The 16,005-nt window shown below is 54.8% G+C and overlaps 6 protein-coding genes across 6 annotated transcripts; 2 read left to right on the top strand and 4 right to left on the bottom strand.

The window, feature by feature from the left end:
- Nucleotides 1-60: 60 nt before the first annotated feature.
- J4E78_007995 (uncharacterized protein) lies at nucleotides 61-2,218 on the bottom strand (the record flags this gene model as incomplete). Its single annotated transcript, XM_049368598.1, has 3 exons — nucleotides 61-515; nucleotides 747-2,021; nucleotides 2,083-2,218. The coding sequence occupies 3 exons, from the start codon at nucleotides 2,216-2,218 to the stop codon at nucleotides 61-63; spliced, it is 1,866 nt and encodes a 621-aa protein (XP_049219563.1).
- Nucleotides 2,219-3,566: 1,348 nt separating this feature from the next.
- On the bottom strand, nucleotides 3,567-5,446 carry J4E78_007996 (uncharacterized protein; the record flags this gene model as incomplete). The annotated part of the gene is made up of 7 exons (XM_049368599.1): nucleotides 3,567-3,754; nucleotides 3,804-3,994; nucleotides 4,057-4,255; nucleotides 4,316-4,628; nucleotides 4,691-5,131; nucleotides 5,183-5,210; nucleotides 5,277-5,446. The coding sequence occupies 7 exons, from the start codon at nucleotides 5,444-5,446 to the stop codon at nucleotides 3,567-3,569; spliced, it is 1,530 nt and encodes a 509-aa protein (XP_049219564.1).
- Nucleotides 5,447-6,746: 1,300 nt separating this feature from the next.
- On the bottom strand, nucleotides 6,747-7,982 carry J4E78_007997 (uncharacterized protein; the record flags this gene model as incomplete). Its single annotated transcript, XM_049368600.1, has 1 exon — nucleotides 6,747-7,982. The coding sequence occupies one exon, from the start codon at nucleotides 7,980-7,982 to the stop codon at nucleotides 6,747-6,749; it is 1,236 nt and encodes a 411-aa protein (XP_049219565.1).
- Nucleotides 7,983-8,292: 310 nt separating this feature from the next.
- Nucleotides 8,293-10,560, top strand: J4E78_007998 (uncharacterized protein; the record flags this gene model as incomplete). Its single annotated transcript, XM_049368601.1, has 3 exons — nucleotides 8,293-8,371; nucleotides 8,436-9,968; nucleotides 10,016-10,560. The coding sequence occupies 3 exons, from the start codon at nucleotides 8,293-8,295 to the stop codon at nucleotides 10,558-10,560; spliced, it is 2,157 nt and encodes a 718-aa protein (XP_049219566.1).
- A 312-nt stretch (nucleotides 10,561-10,872) lies between these two features.
- J4E78_007999 (uncharacterized protein) lies at nucleotides 10,873-13,735 on the bottom strand (the record flags this gene model as incomplete). Its single annotated transcript, XM_049368602.1, has 5 exons — nucleotides 10,873-11,078; nucleotides 11,155-13,234; nucleotides 13,317-13,433; nucleotides 13,485-13,616; nucleotides 13,667-13,735. The coding sequence occupies 5 exons, from the start codon at nucleotides 13,733-13,735 to the stop codon at nucleotides 10,873-10,875; spliced, it is 2,604 nt and encodes an 867-aa protein (XP_049219567.1).
- A 583-nt stretch (nucleotides 13,736-14,318) lies between these two features.
- On the top strand, nucleotides 14,319-16,001 carry J4E78_008000 (uncharacterized protein; the record flags this gene model as incomplete). The annotated part of the gene is made up of 4 exons (XM_049368603.1): nucleotides 14,319-14,492; nucleotides 14,542-14,828; nucleotides 14,875-15,223; nucleotides 15,273-16,001. The coding sequence occupies 4 exons, from the start codon at nucleotides 14,319-14,321 to the stop codon at nucleotides 15,999-16,001; spliced, it is 1,539 nt and encodes a 512-aa protein (XP_049219568.1).
- Between the last annotated feature and the right edge of the window lie 4 nt (nucleotides 16,002-16,005).

Raw genomic sequence — 16,005 nt, forward strand, 5'->3', positions numbered from 1 at the left:
GTAGAACTCAATAGTAGCCTGTAGATCAATTTATAAAGTCAACAAATGTCTCACAACAGTCTATACACGGATATTACTGACGGTGCCTTGCTGAATGCCCTCCTGAAAAGCGGTCTCAACATCAGGGTCCAGATGAGCTTGCGACACGAGAGACACGGCGAATGCTTTGGCCATCATCATAGACATGCGAGGTGTATCGCTTGTGACGTGCTTCAATTGAAATGAATCCACCAACGACGAGACCAGTCCTTGTATATGCGCAAGGCTGACGCCGACACGGTGCATCTTGAAAGCTCGACAGACCACGGCCATTGCTCGTGCCGTGCGGATGTTGATGATTGTGTTCCTGTCGCGCAAGAGTGAGGAGACGTACTGTGTCTTTCGGCCGGATTGTATATCCCGCAGGTTGAGGATATCATCGCAAGCTTGGTTGTGGCGTGATAACACAGTGAGATCGGAAAGTGGAAAGTGTGAGAGAACGGCTGCAGCTGGGACGGAAGCCCAAACCATTCGTTCTGAGAAGTGTTAACAAAATGACAATATGTACAGCGCATTGGTCCTTCACCTGCATGGCCCTTGTATCTTGCCCACCATGCCTGGCCTTCCGCTTTTAGCATCCGCATGACATCTGCTGCTGGCAGAGTCTTGTGTGGTTCTGTGAGCAGTGGATGGTCGAGTGCAACTAGAGGAAGCCACCTTAATTAGCATGAGATCCACGTGATACATGATGTGGGGCTTCAACGTACTGACGGCAATCCTGGGTTCAACCATTGTTGAGGCCTTGACCAGTGCCTGCAAGAGACTCGTAGATACTGAGACAAAAGCTGATGCGCCGCCACTCATGGAAAGATGGATGTTCGTCAGCATCATAATAGCCTGTTGTCCTTGCCCGTCTGGGGAGAATGGCGGCAGAAAGTCGCCTCTCCATGTTGAGAAGAATTCGCTCACGAAGCCTGTCTCGTCGTCAAATGTGGTCCGGCTGTTTGCATCCCAAACGCGAAACGCAACATTGTTTCTGCCAGGAGGAGCCCGTGGGCGTGACTGAGTGGGTGTGATGGGAGGTGTGTGATGGCCATCAACGTCTGACCATGTTTCCTCGTTGTCTTGCTCAGCTAATGTCATCCCGCCGAGCTGTAGGACCTGCAATGGTAGTGCTTCCGGAGCTGGCGTGCGAAGCGCGCGTGCTCTCTCCTTTTCCTTCTTTAGCGCACGTCTAACCAAGGATTTATAATGCTTCCTCGTCTTGGGAGACTTTGCAGTTCTCGCCAAGCCAGACTCGATTCTCACCTCGTGTGTGCGTCGTGACAAGTCAATTCCTGAATCATATGCAGTCTCTTCGATGATCGTGTGGATCTCGTCGTACTTATGATCGGGGTCGGGGAACGGGACTTTCATCACTCGATCGAACTCGGGGTATGCGCGGCCACCATACAAGATTAGATGGCTCTCGAATTGGTATCGAATGACATTGAGCCTGAGGTTGAGGCCGGTGATAGCATTGAAGACCTTCGGAATGGTTGCCACATCTGTGTCTTCGTACCATCGATAAAGGATGGTTAATAGTTCTCGTTCGTCTTCATGCCAGTGGTGGGGAGGATCTCGTTCCAGCCTTCGCAGTGCTGCCAGCGAAGTGAAGTCGCTAGGCTCAGAGACTTGTTGTACAATGTCATTGGTGTGGCGAAAGGCTGGCATACCGAAGTCCAGAGTCCTTCGGACTTGTGGCGTGGGTACGGTATTGCCAACGTTGAAGTGGTGGCTCGTCCTCGCAGGACTGCAAAGTATAACAGGAAGATCTCTTTCTTCGTCCGACGGGCAAGGCGTCGATAATGGTAGTGTAGCTTGAGAATCGTACGAAGAACAACGCTGTTTGGATATATTCGAAGCGGAGGTACCGACCGTTGACGACACAACTGCATCAATGTCTTTGCCAGGCTCGCTCTTGATATATGATCCAAAGACATCTTCGGTCGAAGGAAGCACCGAGTCTTGCTCGGTGTCGTCGTAGCTGCTTGTTAAGGAGGCTGTGAAGTTGTCAGTGCCTGCTTATAGAAAAAAACGGAAAGACGCCTGGTAACCACTTACCTTGAATGTCAACTTCGGTTACTTCATGCAATTGCTGCGGCATCTGCGACTGGTGCGGGGCTGGAGGTGTCGCTGCCACCGCCGGTTCCCACAGCATCACGCCGGCATCTGCTGCTCTCCAAACGTGTCTCGTCATTGCGATGTAGTATGTATTTGCTGCTTCGGATGTAATGAATGGTAGATGAAACAGCGAAAGTTGCAGTCGGCTGAGATTGGAAGAGAGAAGATGTTATGCGGTTTGAAGAGTTTTCAACCCACCAGGCATCCAGCTCGAGGCGCGTCGGACTCAAGTCGCGTCTACGCGCCAGACAATCTTGTCGCGGCGCGTCCGACGTGTCATGAGCGCGGGTTCGCGTGGTGAGGTGAAAGAGGCATCTCTACTCGGTGTAGCGCATTCTCCAGGACAGTGAGCCAGCGCGCCCGCATACATCAAGGTAATGATCGGGCGTACTGAAAAAGTTGTTCTTGAGTGTGTCAGAGATGATTTAGTATGGCGGAGTGGGTGGGTACAGCTCAGGTCGATGTAGTAGCTGAGTATGGGGTTTGGTCGTTTTGCTTCATCGTTAGTAGTGAGGCTTGCCGGCATACTCTTTATTATATCCTCGCTTGTCAGTGCAGCGTTAGAGATTGTATGCGAGAATCAGAACTCGGTGAGTGTGGTCTGTTCAAGAATGTATGAGAGAAAGACGGGTGAATATCGACGCATGCCGTGTGGTGGGAGCCGGACCAGTGATCGCATGTACCTTCCGATTATACCCCACTTTCACTCTTCGACATCATCGCCGCGACAGCAGGTGATAGACAAGAAGCAGAAAGTGAAGATACCTATAATGATTCAATCAATTGAAAAGCAGATTCCTTCCCACGCTACGTTACATTCATTACTGGCGTCGAAGAGCTGATAAAAAAAGGATAGAAAAGCAGAATGCAAAGCGCACAACTTTTGGTGCAACAGAAGACTTTGGACGTGAACCATCCCTCTCGAACAAGTGGTATGCGAAAGTGTCGTTCGCTGCGCCGGCGCTATGCTTTGACAGTCAAAGTACGGATTCAAGACAGGTAGCCGAAAAGATTGGAGTTCCTGGTTCTGTTGCCGCATGATTCGTCCGACCATTCCAAAGAAGCGAATGCGTGAAATCGACTAGTCCGGCCCAGAAAAAACCTGCAACGATACGGCACAGTCTGCGTTCGCACGACTGACGAAGATGGGGTGGAAGTGACCAGGTGACGGGTTGTTGGGTTGTCGCATAAGCGCCCGTCAATGGTGCTGTGGCTGCTGCTCCACATGCATATGCGGTCCGTAGACCGCATACGGGATCCAAAACGTGATCGCGCCTGCATATAATGATTCCAGGGCTGCAACACGGTTCGATGGATAATTGCTTTTCTTCTTACGCCCGCCTCACGCAACGCAACCCAACAGATGTTGTTGCGGCTTTATTACGCATAGCTTCGCTTCCTTTTCTGGTGGTTTCTTCGGCCGCTCATTTGTGGCCATGCTGCTCGGTGCAGATCTTCCTTACGACCCACTTCTCCCAGAACTTGCGCTGCTGATTGGTGACCATGATTCCGTCGTCGTCTCCTAAGACGTCGACGCCATCCATGTGTCCGTTGCAGTTGCACCATGTAATCGAGGCTGGGGTATCGGGCATAGGCGGGAAGGAAAGGGTGCCTGTAGAGGTCAGTATATGTCACACGCACTTCGTAAAGCCAGAACTTACCACCCTGTTCAGGCTCGTCGGTCTCTGCGTCAGATTCCGTGTCAGCTATTGAACTGCCATCAGCGTCATTCCCGTTAGACTGATCGTCATGTTCGTGTTCGTATTCGTAATCGCTTTCGTCGCTACTGTCGCTTCCAAGAGGGTCGTCTTCTGGTACTTCGGCTCCCATAACGAACTGCTCGTCGAAGTGCCTAAAGATTGATGTACAAAGTCAGTAAAGTCTCACAACCGTTTGTACACGGATATTACTTGCTTCTCATATCCAATCCGCCTAAGAGAAATCCAGTCAAGCCTTGTGAGCTCATCGCGTAGACAGGGAAGCACGTCTTTCCACATGCTTCCCTCTTTCAAGAGTACATCACGCAGACGCAAACCACGTAATGTATCTCTGTGTCGCCGGGCAATCCCCAGAATTTCATCTGCGTTCAGACGCCAGGCTTGGATCCCAAAAGCTGCAAAGACGGAGATATCAGGTTAGTGTATGTCTCATGATGCAGAGACGCAAAACGTACCCTGCAGCTTTTCCCACTTGACGTTGTGGAAAAGCTCTTCCAGCCGCAATGTGAGTGGTCGGTATGAAGGAAAGCCAATATGCACGGCTTCAATATTCTTAGCCGCAGTAAACAATGCCTTGGACAGGGAGGTGAGATGTCGCATCCGAACGTCTAGGTCCGTGCTGTCATCGAAATGTAGCTCTAGACAGGTCAGGCGTTCGGCAAGGATTCCCAGGGTTGATGGCGGATTGCTAGCGGCACCTAGTACGCTCTGCGGGCTTAGCATGGGGGATGAGAATCGCGAACATGGCGATTCGGACTCAAGGAGGGCCTGAAGACCGAGGTCGAAGTTAGTAAATGTCTCCTATCAATCCGTACACGGATATTACTTGCTTGACCGATTGTTTTCGCGCTATGCAAGCATGCCGGTGGCCATGTCGGTACTAGACCGTTCAACTCGTTGTGACCCCGCATGTACGTGATTAACACGGCATCTTCCTGGTCCTGCAGGCGTAGGATCTGGATATGCTGGAGTGAAGTGAATCGCTGGAGCGCGAAATGCAGGATATGTGCATCTTTCCTGCTGTTCAGAAGGCTGGTCTGCTCATTCACCTTTTTCTGGAATTTTTCGATCTCAAGGAAGCTGAAACTCTCGGGCCGTGTTTGGAGGAGCTCCTGTATGCGCTCTCGTCCTTGATCGTAGAAGAATGGCACCATGTAACTGAACTTCTTCACACGGCCGGCAATGTGAGGCTGGCCAGCTATTCTCTCTAATCTTTCGAGTCCCTTTCGCGAGAAGCGTGTCGTAACGCGCGAGAACTGATGGATGACACCCTGCAGAGGCTTAGTACATGTCTCACGTGCACTTCGTACAGCCGTACTCACCAAATTGCTGAATCTTCTGCAAGTCAATCTACAAAGGCGAAGATACGAAGTCAGTGTATGTCTCACATGCATTCCGTAAGGCCATAAAACTTACCTAAAGCTCGCAATCGTCTCGGCATCGTCGGGCTCAGGTGGGAGGGGCAGCTTGAAAGATTCCTGCGACAGGTATGCGCGGCGCTCCAGACTTATCGGTTTTTCTGGTTCGCTCGCAACATATTCGAGGATGATGCGAAGAAGCTCGTCGGCGAGATCGAGGATACCCATTTTAAGTGGTCACATTCATGACGACCGCTCCGAAGAAGCTCTGCTCAGGAAGCTTCCCAGCGCGATTTAGGAGCGCACCGCACAGCGGATATACTCTCAATGCAGGGCAGCAGCGTTCGGGCCGGATCGGGAGGAGGGAATGGCAGGTGGTAGTGAGCGTAGCGACAGCGGGACAGTCGAGTCAACTGACAACGTGGTGTTATCCGACAGCCGGCACCGATCTATGGGATAGCAAGCGAAGGACAGCCAGAGGGGCGTGGTCGGAGAAAGAAATGCATGACCTCTCTGCCAGCAGTCAGCTAAGCGTAGAGTTGCGAAGACGACCTGGGACTGGACACGCCGCCTGCAACTTGCAGCGTGCACCCCGGTACGCCCTCGCCCAAACCGCGATGCATTAAACTGCAACGGGCATAACGTCTCACATGATCACTAGCGTCTGCATTTACATAAGCAGGACGGTAAACATGCATGGCTCCTCCCGCGAAGAAGAGTCGAATGGCCGCTGTGGACTACTGCACAAATTCGCTAGGGCTGGCTGTTACGCCTGCGCTGATTCGAGGCCCGAAGGCCTGCTCCCCACAGCCCACTACACGAATTTCCATCCATGGATGGTCTCGATGCGTTGCCAACGAAGCATGCATCTGGAGGTCGGCTGATTGGCGTCACAAGCGCTTCAGATGCGTCATCCGGCCGATTCCACTGCCGTGTACTTGGGATGGCGCAAACGCCATTGAAGCGATGGGCATCTCATGACGACACGGAGCTTTAGGAGCCTCATAGTGGGCTGAAACGGGTGTCTGTATGTCTCGCAATGTGCGTACGCTGTTGCAGTGCGTCATCTGTCCTGCTCGGCAGGAGATGATAGCATGCAAGTTCCATTACAGCACACGAAGTACGGCGTGCAATATGTAAATAGTATACAAGCATCTGTGTAGACGCAAGCGACCCGAATTCGGTCATCGCACAAATTCGGGACGGAGAGGACATGGCCGCAATCCCGCTCGTACATGCGCCGATGACGATGCATGCGTGGAACTGCCGGTCAGATCGACGTGTTGCTTCACAAGCCTATACTCGCCCTGGTAACGTCATGCGGACCTGCGCGGTCGTGTAGCTATGGCGCACGCAGCTGTCGTAGATCGTCGCACAGAAAATGACACTAGATGACCTCCTGCCTCGTCGACTTGTCGACCTCTCGTGCCGGCGAAAACTCTACTCACATATCGCCTGGGCCTGTTCCAGCACGGCAAACACTCAAAGACGTGTCTCGCCATCAACCCGCCCGGCCACGCCTATCGGGTCACGCTTTCGCTCTGGATTGAACACGTTCGCTTCGTTTTCGACGAATCTCGGTGCTGCTCAGCTTGCTCTGGAAGGTTTCATCGATGCTGTCTTCTTCGCTGGCATCAAGAACAGCAACCTCGAAAACCTCAAGGAGGTCCCATCCCTGCTCGCTGCGCTTGTTGTTCACTGCAGCACCTCCGCTCCTTGTCTCGAGCGACAGCACCAAGGCAGAGATGTCTTTGTCAGTGATGGTTGGGCCGAAAGGATCCCAAATCTCAACATATTTGATAGTGAGCCCGAAGGGATAGCTGACGTGGACGGCATGTCCGTTCGGGCCGGGTTCTTGGATCTCTTCAACACGGACGCGCTCGTCATCTGGTGGCCCAAAGTAGAGGAGAGAGGAGAGAAAGTCGTGTGCTGATTGCTGACGCTCTTTCCAACTTTCGAGATGCTCTGCAAACTTCTTGTTCACTAGTAGAGCGTCGCCAGTGATTCCGACTGTAAGTATGCTGGGCTTCGCATCGGAAGTGGATGGCTGTCTCCTTCCGAGCATAAAGGCAAACATGGTAAGCAGTAGCTTGTGGCCAATATGGAGGTGATCGAAAGTCCCTCCGACGGCAACGGAGAGGTGGTTGATTGATTTGTCTGTCTCATCGGCAGACGATACTGGCTCTGGGGCCTCTACACTGACAATACCACCGCGAACTTTGGACACGGGTATCTGGGCTTTCGACAGAGAGAGGAAGCTCTTCAGTACGCGCTCCCCTTCTTCGCTTTCGACCGAGTAGACAGTATCCCATGATCGCGGACTCCGGGCTAGCGTATGGATGTCTATTGCTGGCCCCTGGAGTTCCTGCTCTGGGGTGGAATCTGGTAGGGGCTTGGTCAGTTGGCCGTCCCTGGGATATGCGACTAGAACAACACGAGCATCAACGCCCTCTGAGTCTTCGGTATCGATAGCTTCCCTGCTCGCCGTGATGCAGATGAGTTTGTAGAGATGGGCTACTAGCTGCTGGGTGGTTGCGTAGTGCAGGCCCCTGGGCTCATCAAGATGGCCGTACAGATGCGGGCACGGTAATGCAATTTCTAAAAGTATCGATTCATTGGATTTGCGTGGAGACCGGGCCAGCTCTTTCAAGACGGTGAACAAGGGCGAGTTGTAGGCGGCCTTGAGTGCTGCATAGGAGGGTGGTGAGGGCGCAGGCGGCAGCAGCAGCAGTGCACGGCGGACTGGTTTGTGTGCTGGCGGCATGTTGCGAGTGTCAATGAACCTCGAACCTGGAGTGGGAGACACTGGTATTGAAGATCATGAATCATAACCATGGTGGAAGCGAGCCTGTGTCACATGGAGGTAACCCGAAGCAGCGTGAAGGGAGGGCGGAGGGGTGGTGGGGAGGGCGGAGGGGTGGTGGGGAACTTTTGCCGAGAAACAGCCGCGGGCGCCCAGCAGGTCGAGGCCAACCGCAGCGGAGCTCTTGACGATTGACTACGCGCCGCAACAGTCCCGAGTCTCTCTTTCCTCCGCCCGAGCCAGCGTACTCTGTAGAGCAATTGCAGGCGCCATGCCTTTCGGAAACCACCACCAGAATGCGCACAACGACCCGGCGCAGGGCATCTTTGCAGCGGCGTCGGCGCTGGGGAGTATGTACATGTCGGCCTTGGGCACCGCCGTGAACGTGGGCTGATGAGTATCTCGCAATTGTAGGCATAGGAGCGCCTGGAGGCAATCTGCGAGGGGCCACCCAGGGCACCACGCGCGCCGGCACCGACGCCTTCCTGCCCCAGAGCAGCGCGAACCAGCCGGCCCAGGGCGACGCCTACCTGCCCTCGACCGCACCGCCCCAGGCCACCTCGACCTTCGACGCCCCGCGACGGCGCACCAACGAGGAGCTGCACATATCTGCTGGCGGCGGCCAGGTGCCCTCATCGGCGTCGGCGCAGCCCCAGCAGCAGCACCTGTACAGCTCGCCCGACAATTACCGCTCGGCGCCCAACATCAACATCGACCATGGAACCCCTCAGAACTCGCAGTATGGCTCCCCGGCAGTCCCCGGCGCCCTCCAGCCCGCGCAGCAGCCACAACAACAGCCGCCGGGGCCGCAGCAGCAACAGCGACCCGCGCCCGCCAACGCCTACACGGCGCCCGTCGTGCCTACCCAGACGCAGATAGCCAGCAACGCCCAGCAGTACACGCTGCCCACGCGCTCCAACACCATCAGCCAGCCCCAGCATTCCCCTCACTCGGCCCATTCCTACTCGCGCTCGAGCCCAGCTGGCCTGGGCCCCGACCAGAAATACGTCCCCTTCTCCAACACCCCCGAGCAGAAACAGTACCAAGCCGGCACGCCCGCCCAGAAGTACTACCCCACGACTCCCTCGGGCGCCGCATCGCAGTCGCCCCTGGGCCTCGCCGACATCAGGCCGCGCGCAAACTCGACCATGGACCACGAGGGCATGGGACACGGCAACACCATGGTCAGCGACGGCAACAAGGTGCCCTCCAACAGCAACTACCTCGCCCCCTGGAGCATCTACGCCTACGACTGGTGCAAATGGAACGTCCCGGGCGGCAACAGCGCCGGCAAGATGGCCGTCGGCAGCTATCTCGAGGACAACCACAACTTCATCCGCATTCTCGACACCCAAATAGCGCCCCAAGACACGTCCGCCCCCGGCGCCACACCCTACGGCCTCGAGTACAACGCAATCGCCGAAGCCACATGTTCCTTCCCCGTCACGCGCATACTATGGGAGCCGCCGTCGTCGCAGAAGCAGTCGACCGACCTCCTCGCGACGTCTGGCGACCATCTGCGCTTGTGGTCGCTGCCTCAGGCCTCCGGAAACAACATGAGCAATACCATCACGCGCTCGTCCTCCGTAAACACGCGAGAGCCCCAGCTCCCTAAGCTCACGCCGCTCGCGCTCCTCTCCAACTCCAAGACCCCTGAACACACCGCGCCGCTGACCTCCCTCGATTGGAATACCATGTCGCCCAAGCTCATCATCACCTCCAGCATAGACACGACCTGCACCATCTGGGACATACCTTCGCTTACCGCCAAGACCCAGTTGATTGCCCACGACAAGGAGGTCTTCGATGTACGCTTCTGCGCCGGAAGTGTCGATGTCTTTGTCAGTTGTGGAGCCGACGGCAGTGTCCGCATGTTCGATCTCCGCAGTTTAGAGCACAGCACCATCATCTACGAGCCCTCAGACAAGGGCGGCGACAAAGACAAGGGTCAGTTTCTGTATTCACTTCCGACGCCAATTGCTAACAAGGTCCAGGCTCGCCAACAGGCCGCATGTCGCCCACCAAAGCCCAGCAGACCATGTCGTACGCACCCCCGCTCCTCCGTCTCGCCGCATCACCCCACGACTCCCACCTCCTCGCTACCTTCGCCGCCGACTCAAACCTCATCCGCATCCTCGACGTGCGGCAGCCAGGCCAAGCCCTACTCGAACTGCGCGGCCACTCTGCGTCCGTCAACAGCATAGAGTGGAACCCATCGCGGAGAGGCATGCTTGCCTCTGGTGGAGACGACTCCCTCGTCCTCATCTGGGACCTGCTACACGCAAACAACGGCGCGACAATCAGCGGGGAACACGCTTCAACACAGCCTCCCGTCGTACAGCCCGCGACCACACATCCCGCCAACGGAGCCGCAGGCGCGCAGAACGTGCCCGTGGGCCAGAAGGGACCCTATGCCAGCTGGCGGTGCGACTACGAAGTCGGCAACATTAGCTGGGCACCTCAGAGCGCTCTGACAGGGCAAGGCGGCGAGTGGGTCGGTGTTGCTGGCGGACGAGGTGTTTGGGGCGTCAAGTTATGATGAGTCTCGATTCCGTGTTGATAACCTCAGTTCAGACTTCGTACGACCGCCATGTTTTGCCTTGGAATGCCAGCTGTACGAATGACGCATTGTTTGCGATTAGGGCAACGGGCGGGATTGATAAAAGTGTACAGCTCTTGTTCCTTTGCTCTCTGAGCACAATAGTTTGGTGGTGGGGGCGTTAGTGGTGGGTTTTGCATGCATATAAGATACCTGGAAGTGAAAGACTTGTCTTTTCTACATGACGACTTTGGATGCGATGGTTTTTTGCCTTTGACTCTTTCCCCTCCTCATTCTTTTTAAAGTCTATGCTTATCGTATGACGACCTCCACAACAACCTCATTACTCCATCCAGCCTTCGAATCAGTCTCCTTCCATGCCCGCACCGTATCAATCTCAAGCACGTTCTCGCATTCCTTGCTGACACTGACGCAGTGTGCTGGAACAGGGCGACCGAACAATACGGCGAAGAAGTCGTTTTCGATGGAGCGCTTTGGCAGGTCTGAGACACACAGTGCTGTGACGTGTTAGTAAATATTCAAACCCATCATGAAGGAAAGCAATAAGGGAACTTTGAAAGAGAATAAACATACCAAACCTCCCCAAAACCTTACAACTCGTCCAAACCCTCAGCCTACCCGAACTGCGATCCACATACGCATCCGCACTCACAATCGCCGCCGCCCCCGTCATCTTCCCCACAACCCCCAAGTTCGCAACACAAACTTTGCGCGGTCCCGCCGCCTCACTGCCCTCCCCTCTCTGCAGTTCAAACTCCATCAACGGGAACGCAGATAAGATCTCCCAGCCACGAACCGGAAGTTCGATATGCACAAACGCGTTGTTAGTTGCTACGCTCGTTGGAGCCGTGACCTGGCCGTCTGTGTGCGAGCGGATGATGTAGGTGCCTTTTTCTGCGCCTGGGAAGGCGTCGAGGGCGATGAGTTCGGAGATGGGTTTGGGAGTGCAGTTGAAGACGCCGAGGATGGAGACGCCGGTGTGTGCCATGCCGACGTAGGTGGTTACTTTGAGGAGGACGGTGTCGTCGTATGCGTTGTAGGCTTGTGTTGTTTTGCCTACGGTGTGGGGACGTAGGATAACGGTGTCGCCCCGCGGTGTCTTACCTGTCATCTGGTTGATGAGGTCGATGTCGTGCTGCCCGGGGACGTCGGTGATGTAGATGGGGCCGCCGGAGACGCAGCGTGCGGCGGCGTGGAAGGCAGCGTAGTCGTGGCTCGTTTGAAACATGTCCCAGTCGGGGAGTATGTTGAGGTATTGCGTTATGATGGAGTTGTGTGCGTTGCAGAAGATGTGCCAGGGGTGGCTGGCCGGTACCTCAGGGAAGAAGTCATCCGAGTTACGCAGTAGCATGCGTGGCTTGTTGGACGGGAGTTGCGAGTGGAAGATTAGGGGCGGGGCTTGCGACATGCAGGATATAGCGCGCGCGGAGAAGGAACGTAGCTGTGCGATGGACCAGGCGTCTTGGTAGGATTTGATTAGCTTGCGGCGGTCGTCCGAGTCGTGGAGCTCGTCGAGGAAGAATTGGGCGTCGGTTTTTACGGAGTCGATGCCACAGGAAGAGAGGAACTCGTAGAAGTCTTTGTAGAAGCGCGAGACGTCTTCTTCGGCTACGACGGTGATCTTGCCGCCGGATACGCCGTCTTTGAGTTGGACAAGACTAGTTTTGTAGTCTTTTGCTATGCGGCCTTCAGGTGCAATGCCACCCCAGTAGCCAAATATGGCATGCCATACAGCGATGTGGCGGATGTGGCTGTACTTTTCTCGTATGTCGCTGACTGTGGCTTTGAGGCCACGAGGAAATCCCCTTTTGGTTGCTTCGAACTCTGTCATGGCGTTGTCGAACTGATCGCCGCCTTCGGTGTTGAGCGACTGCCAGTTGTCGTCGATGATCAAGTTGCTGATATTGATTTCGTTCTTGCGTAGTGACTCCAGTGCCTCGAAGATTTTGTCTTCATTGAGCTTCTGGCCTAGGCCGTTCCAGGTGCAGTACGTCAAGCCGTCATACCAGTTCTCCAGCCACTGGGGTTTGAAGTCGTCAATCAAGGCCTTCTCTTCTTCGCTGACCAGTCCTGCCGATACTTGGTATGCCATTACGAGTTTGCGAGCATAGTACATCGAAGCTGCTACTGCGTCGTCTAGCTTCATGCCCACTGCAGCAACGATACGCACAGTGCCATCTTTTTCGCTATCGTTCCTGGCGTTCATGACGACTCTGCCTTCGCCGTCGTGGTTGAGGGTTGTCAATACCTCACTTAATCCACTTACAGCAAGCAGTGCCAGATGGGTGCCATCGTGACGCTCGAATGCGGCCAACATGGCATCCTTATCAGGTTGGAATCGGTCCTTGCCCTGTCTCGGGGCGAGCCATGGAGCCCATAGTCGTACTTCGGCGAACCAGCGGGAGAGATTCGTCGGTTTACCGAGCTTTTCGCCTGACAGACCGGGCTGCTTACCTGACGCTGTACTGATGGGGTAGGTGAGGTCCCACAGAACAGTGTTGGGCGTATCGCTTTGTTCTTTGGATATATTGAGGAATGGTGGTAGGCCCTCGAGATAGTAAGTCAAATCTTCTTTCAACGCATCTGGTGACTGGTAGATGAGGCGACCGTCTGAGGTTGAGAATTGTTCGTTGGCCCACTTCCACGGTTCGTTCTGGGTATGTTAGCGACAACTTGCGATTGATCGCTTTACATGGCCAATCCAGCCAGCCCATTGTAGAGCGAATGTTACTTACTTCTGAAGCTCTGAAAGTGATGGTGTACGATAGGGAAGACCCGTGCTTGGGTCGGCCGGCTAAGTCAATTGTATAGTACTGACGTTGGACATTTGAGTGATTGGGCTTGACTACCGTCTATTTGCGATTAGCTTCTGACGAGCTTAGGTGGCACGATCGTTTGCTCACCACGCATGCCCCATCATTTGGCTTTAAGCTAGTGCTTGTCCATTGATCAAGAGTATCAAAGTTGTGCCACAAAGCGACCTCCCACGCCTTCTCCGGCCCGGCTGAGCTCTCAATGACTACAGTAATCCTTACCTGAGTGTGTGATTAGATGAGACTCAAGTCGGGAGACAGATTGAACACACAGATTCTCGATCGGATGGAATGGTAGTCGTCTGGCCCAGCGGAGGATGGCAGCTGAGTGCGGCGTACATGGTATCGAATGCAGAAAGTCAGGATAAGCTATGTAGTCAAGTAGGATAATGATAGAAAGCACACAGAAAGACACGATGGACGGGACGGATGATGAGGAGAGTATTGAGTTTGCATTGACCAACAACTAAGGTATTCAGCAGCACAATGATGCATATGCAGGCACTAAGAGGCCGAGGAGGTGCAGGTGACGTGTGCGGAGGTCGGGGTAGCTGCGAGGTGCACTAGAGCTCCAGCCAATCGGGGTCATTGAATTCCCATCTTGGCATTTAGGAACATTTTGGCATGGGCCCAAGTTTTGATGCCGCTCAATGGGCAGCCATGTCAGCCTTACGACGTCTACCACGGCCCCGACCATTTGTATGTCGGCAATGCATACGACATCAGCATGTGCTTGCCCGTGGTGAGCGACCGGCAGCGAGATGGGCCGACGAGGAGCCCGACCCAGTAATACGCCAGGCGCAATGGGAGGAACATGCGGGACAAGTGCGGGCGGGAATGCACCAGAGCATGTTGAGTGTACTTGAAGAGCGTGGATTTGTAAAGGATGTCGCTGGGTGAGCATGTCGCGAACAGCCTCCCCCAATGGCCGCTAACTGCTATAGTGGACGCCAGACGCTCGACTGGCTGCTCACCGAAAAGCGCATCGGCGCATATGTCGGCGTAGACCCAACAGCCCCCTCTCTACATGTCGGCCACCTTCTCCCGCTTATGGCGCTGTACTGGATGTACCTCCATGGCTACTACACCGTCAGCTTGGTGAGCCACCCGCGACTCGATGCACACAACGCGAGTTAATCATGGCTAGTTAGGAGGAGGCACCGTCCAGATTGGCGACCCTTCTGGCAGAACAACGGCTCGGTCTCGGCAAGGCGAAGATGTGCAGTCTATGAATGTGGAGAGCATACAGCGCCAACTGGACAAGCTGTGGACGAATGTCAAATGCCTGGGCATCAAGTACCAGTACTCCCCCTTGATCAGCCGAAAGCAGGATATCCTCAACAACAGGAGATGGCTGTCCCAGTTGAGTGCAGTTGAGCTGATGAGGGATCTGGGGTCTGGTATGCGCCTGGGTGCTATGCTCAGTCGCGACTCGTAAGTCCTTCATATCTCGAGTGCAGAATGCTGCTCACACGTCCAGGGTCAAGCTACGAATGGAAAGCGGCGAGGGTATGGCTATATCCGAGTTTAGCTACCCCCTCTTCCAAGCCTACGACTGGTGGAGCATGTACCGGAACCAGGGCGTTCAACTACAAATAGGCGGATCTGACCAGTACGGAAATATCATCGCCGGCATGGGCGCCGTCAGTCATATGCGCAAGATACATCGCATGGACAACGGAGCAGAAGGCGACGAAGACCCAAGCGTAGCAACTTACGGTCTCACCACACCACTGCTTACAACAGCGTCTGGCGAGAAGTTTGGCAAGAGCGCGGGCAATGCAGTCTGGCTTGACCGCCAGATGATGAGCTCGTTCGATCTTTACCAAGTACACTTTCCGCAATCTTTTACCATGCTATCACTGACAAATTATTCAGTACTTCCTCCGCACCGCAGACGCCGACGTCGAACGCTACCTCAAGCTCTTCACCTTCCTCCCCCTTGACGAGATCGGCCTCCTAATGAACCGCCAAAACCAAGACCCATCCAAGCGCAACGCCCAACACATACTCGCCCGCGAAATCGTCGAGCTAGCACACGGTGCCGCAGACGCGAAGAAAGCCGAAGCCGCACACAAGGACGCGTTCGGCCAGGGAGCCCATACTTTCTCGCTATTCTCGCTGAGGAACGCGATTGCCAGGGACGAGGGCGACACCAACGAGCCAAAGGAACACATGAAGGAGGAAAAAGAGCTGTTCGAATACAAGAAAGCCTACGCCGCCTCCTCCACCGCACAGCCAACAACTACCACTCTACCCGAACGACCTCAGCACGACAAGTCAGATGTCGTTACACTCCCCCTCTCCATGCTCCAAGCCGGATCCTTCCCCCACGTCCTCCACGCCGCCGGTCTCGCGAACTCGAAATCCGAAGCGAGCCGCTTGATCGCGAAGAAGGGCGCGTACGTCATTGTACCCAACTCTGGTCCGCCTGACAACCCGACCGCGTTGAAGTGGGCGACTATCGAGCCGGGCAAGGATTTCAATCCGTATCACTATCTTGTGGATTGGGAGGCGCTGGTACTGAGGGCGGGAAAGAGTAAGATTCAGATTTGCAGGATTATCAAGGATGAAGTGGGTGAGGAGAAGACGGAGGAGGGACAATGAATAT

The sequence above is a fragment of the Alternaria triticimaculans genome, assembly GCF_023758025.1.
Source record: "Alternaria triticimaculans strain BMP 0046 chromosome Unknown scaffold_13, whole genome shotgun sequence".
NCBI lineage: Eukaryota > Fungi > Ascomycota > Dothideomycetes > Pleosporales > Pleosporaceae > Alternaria > Alternaria triticimaculans.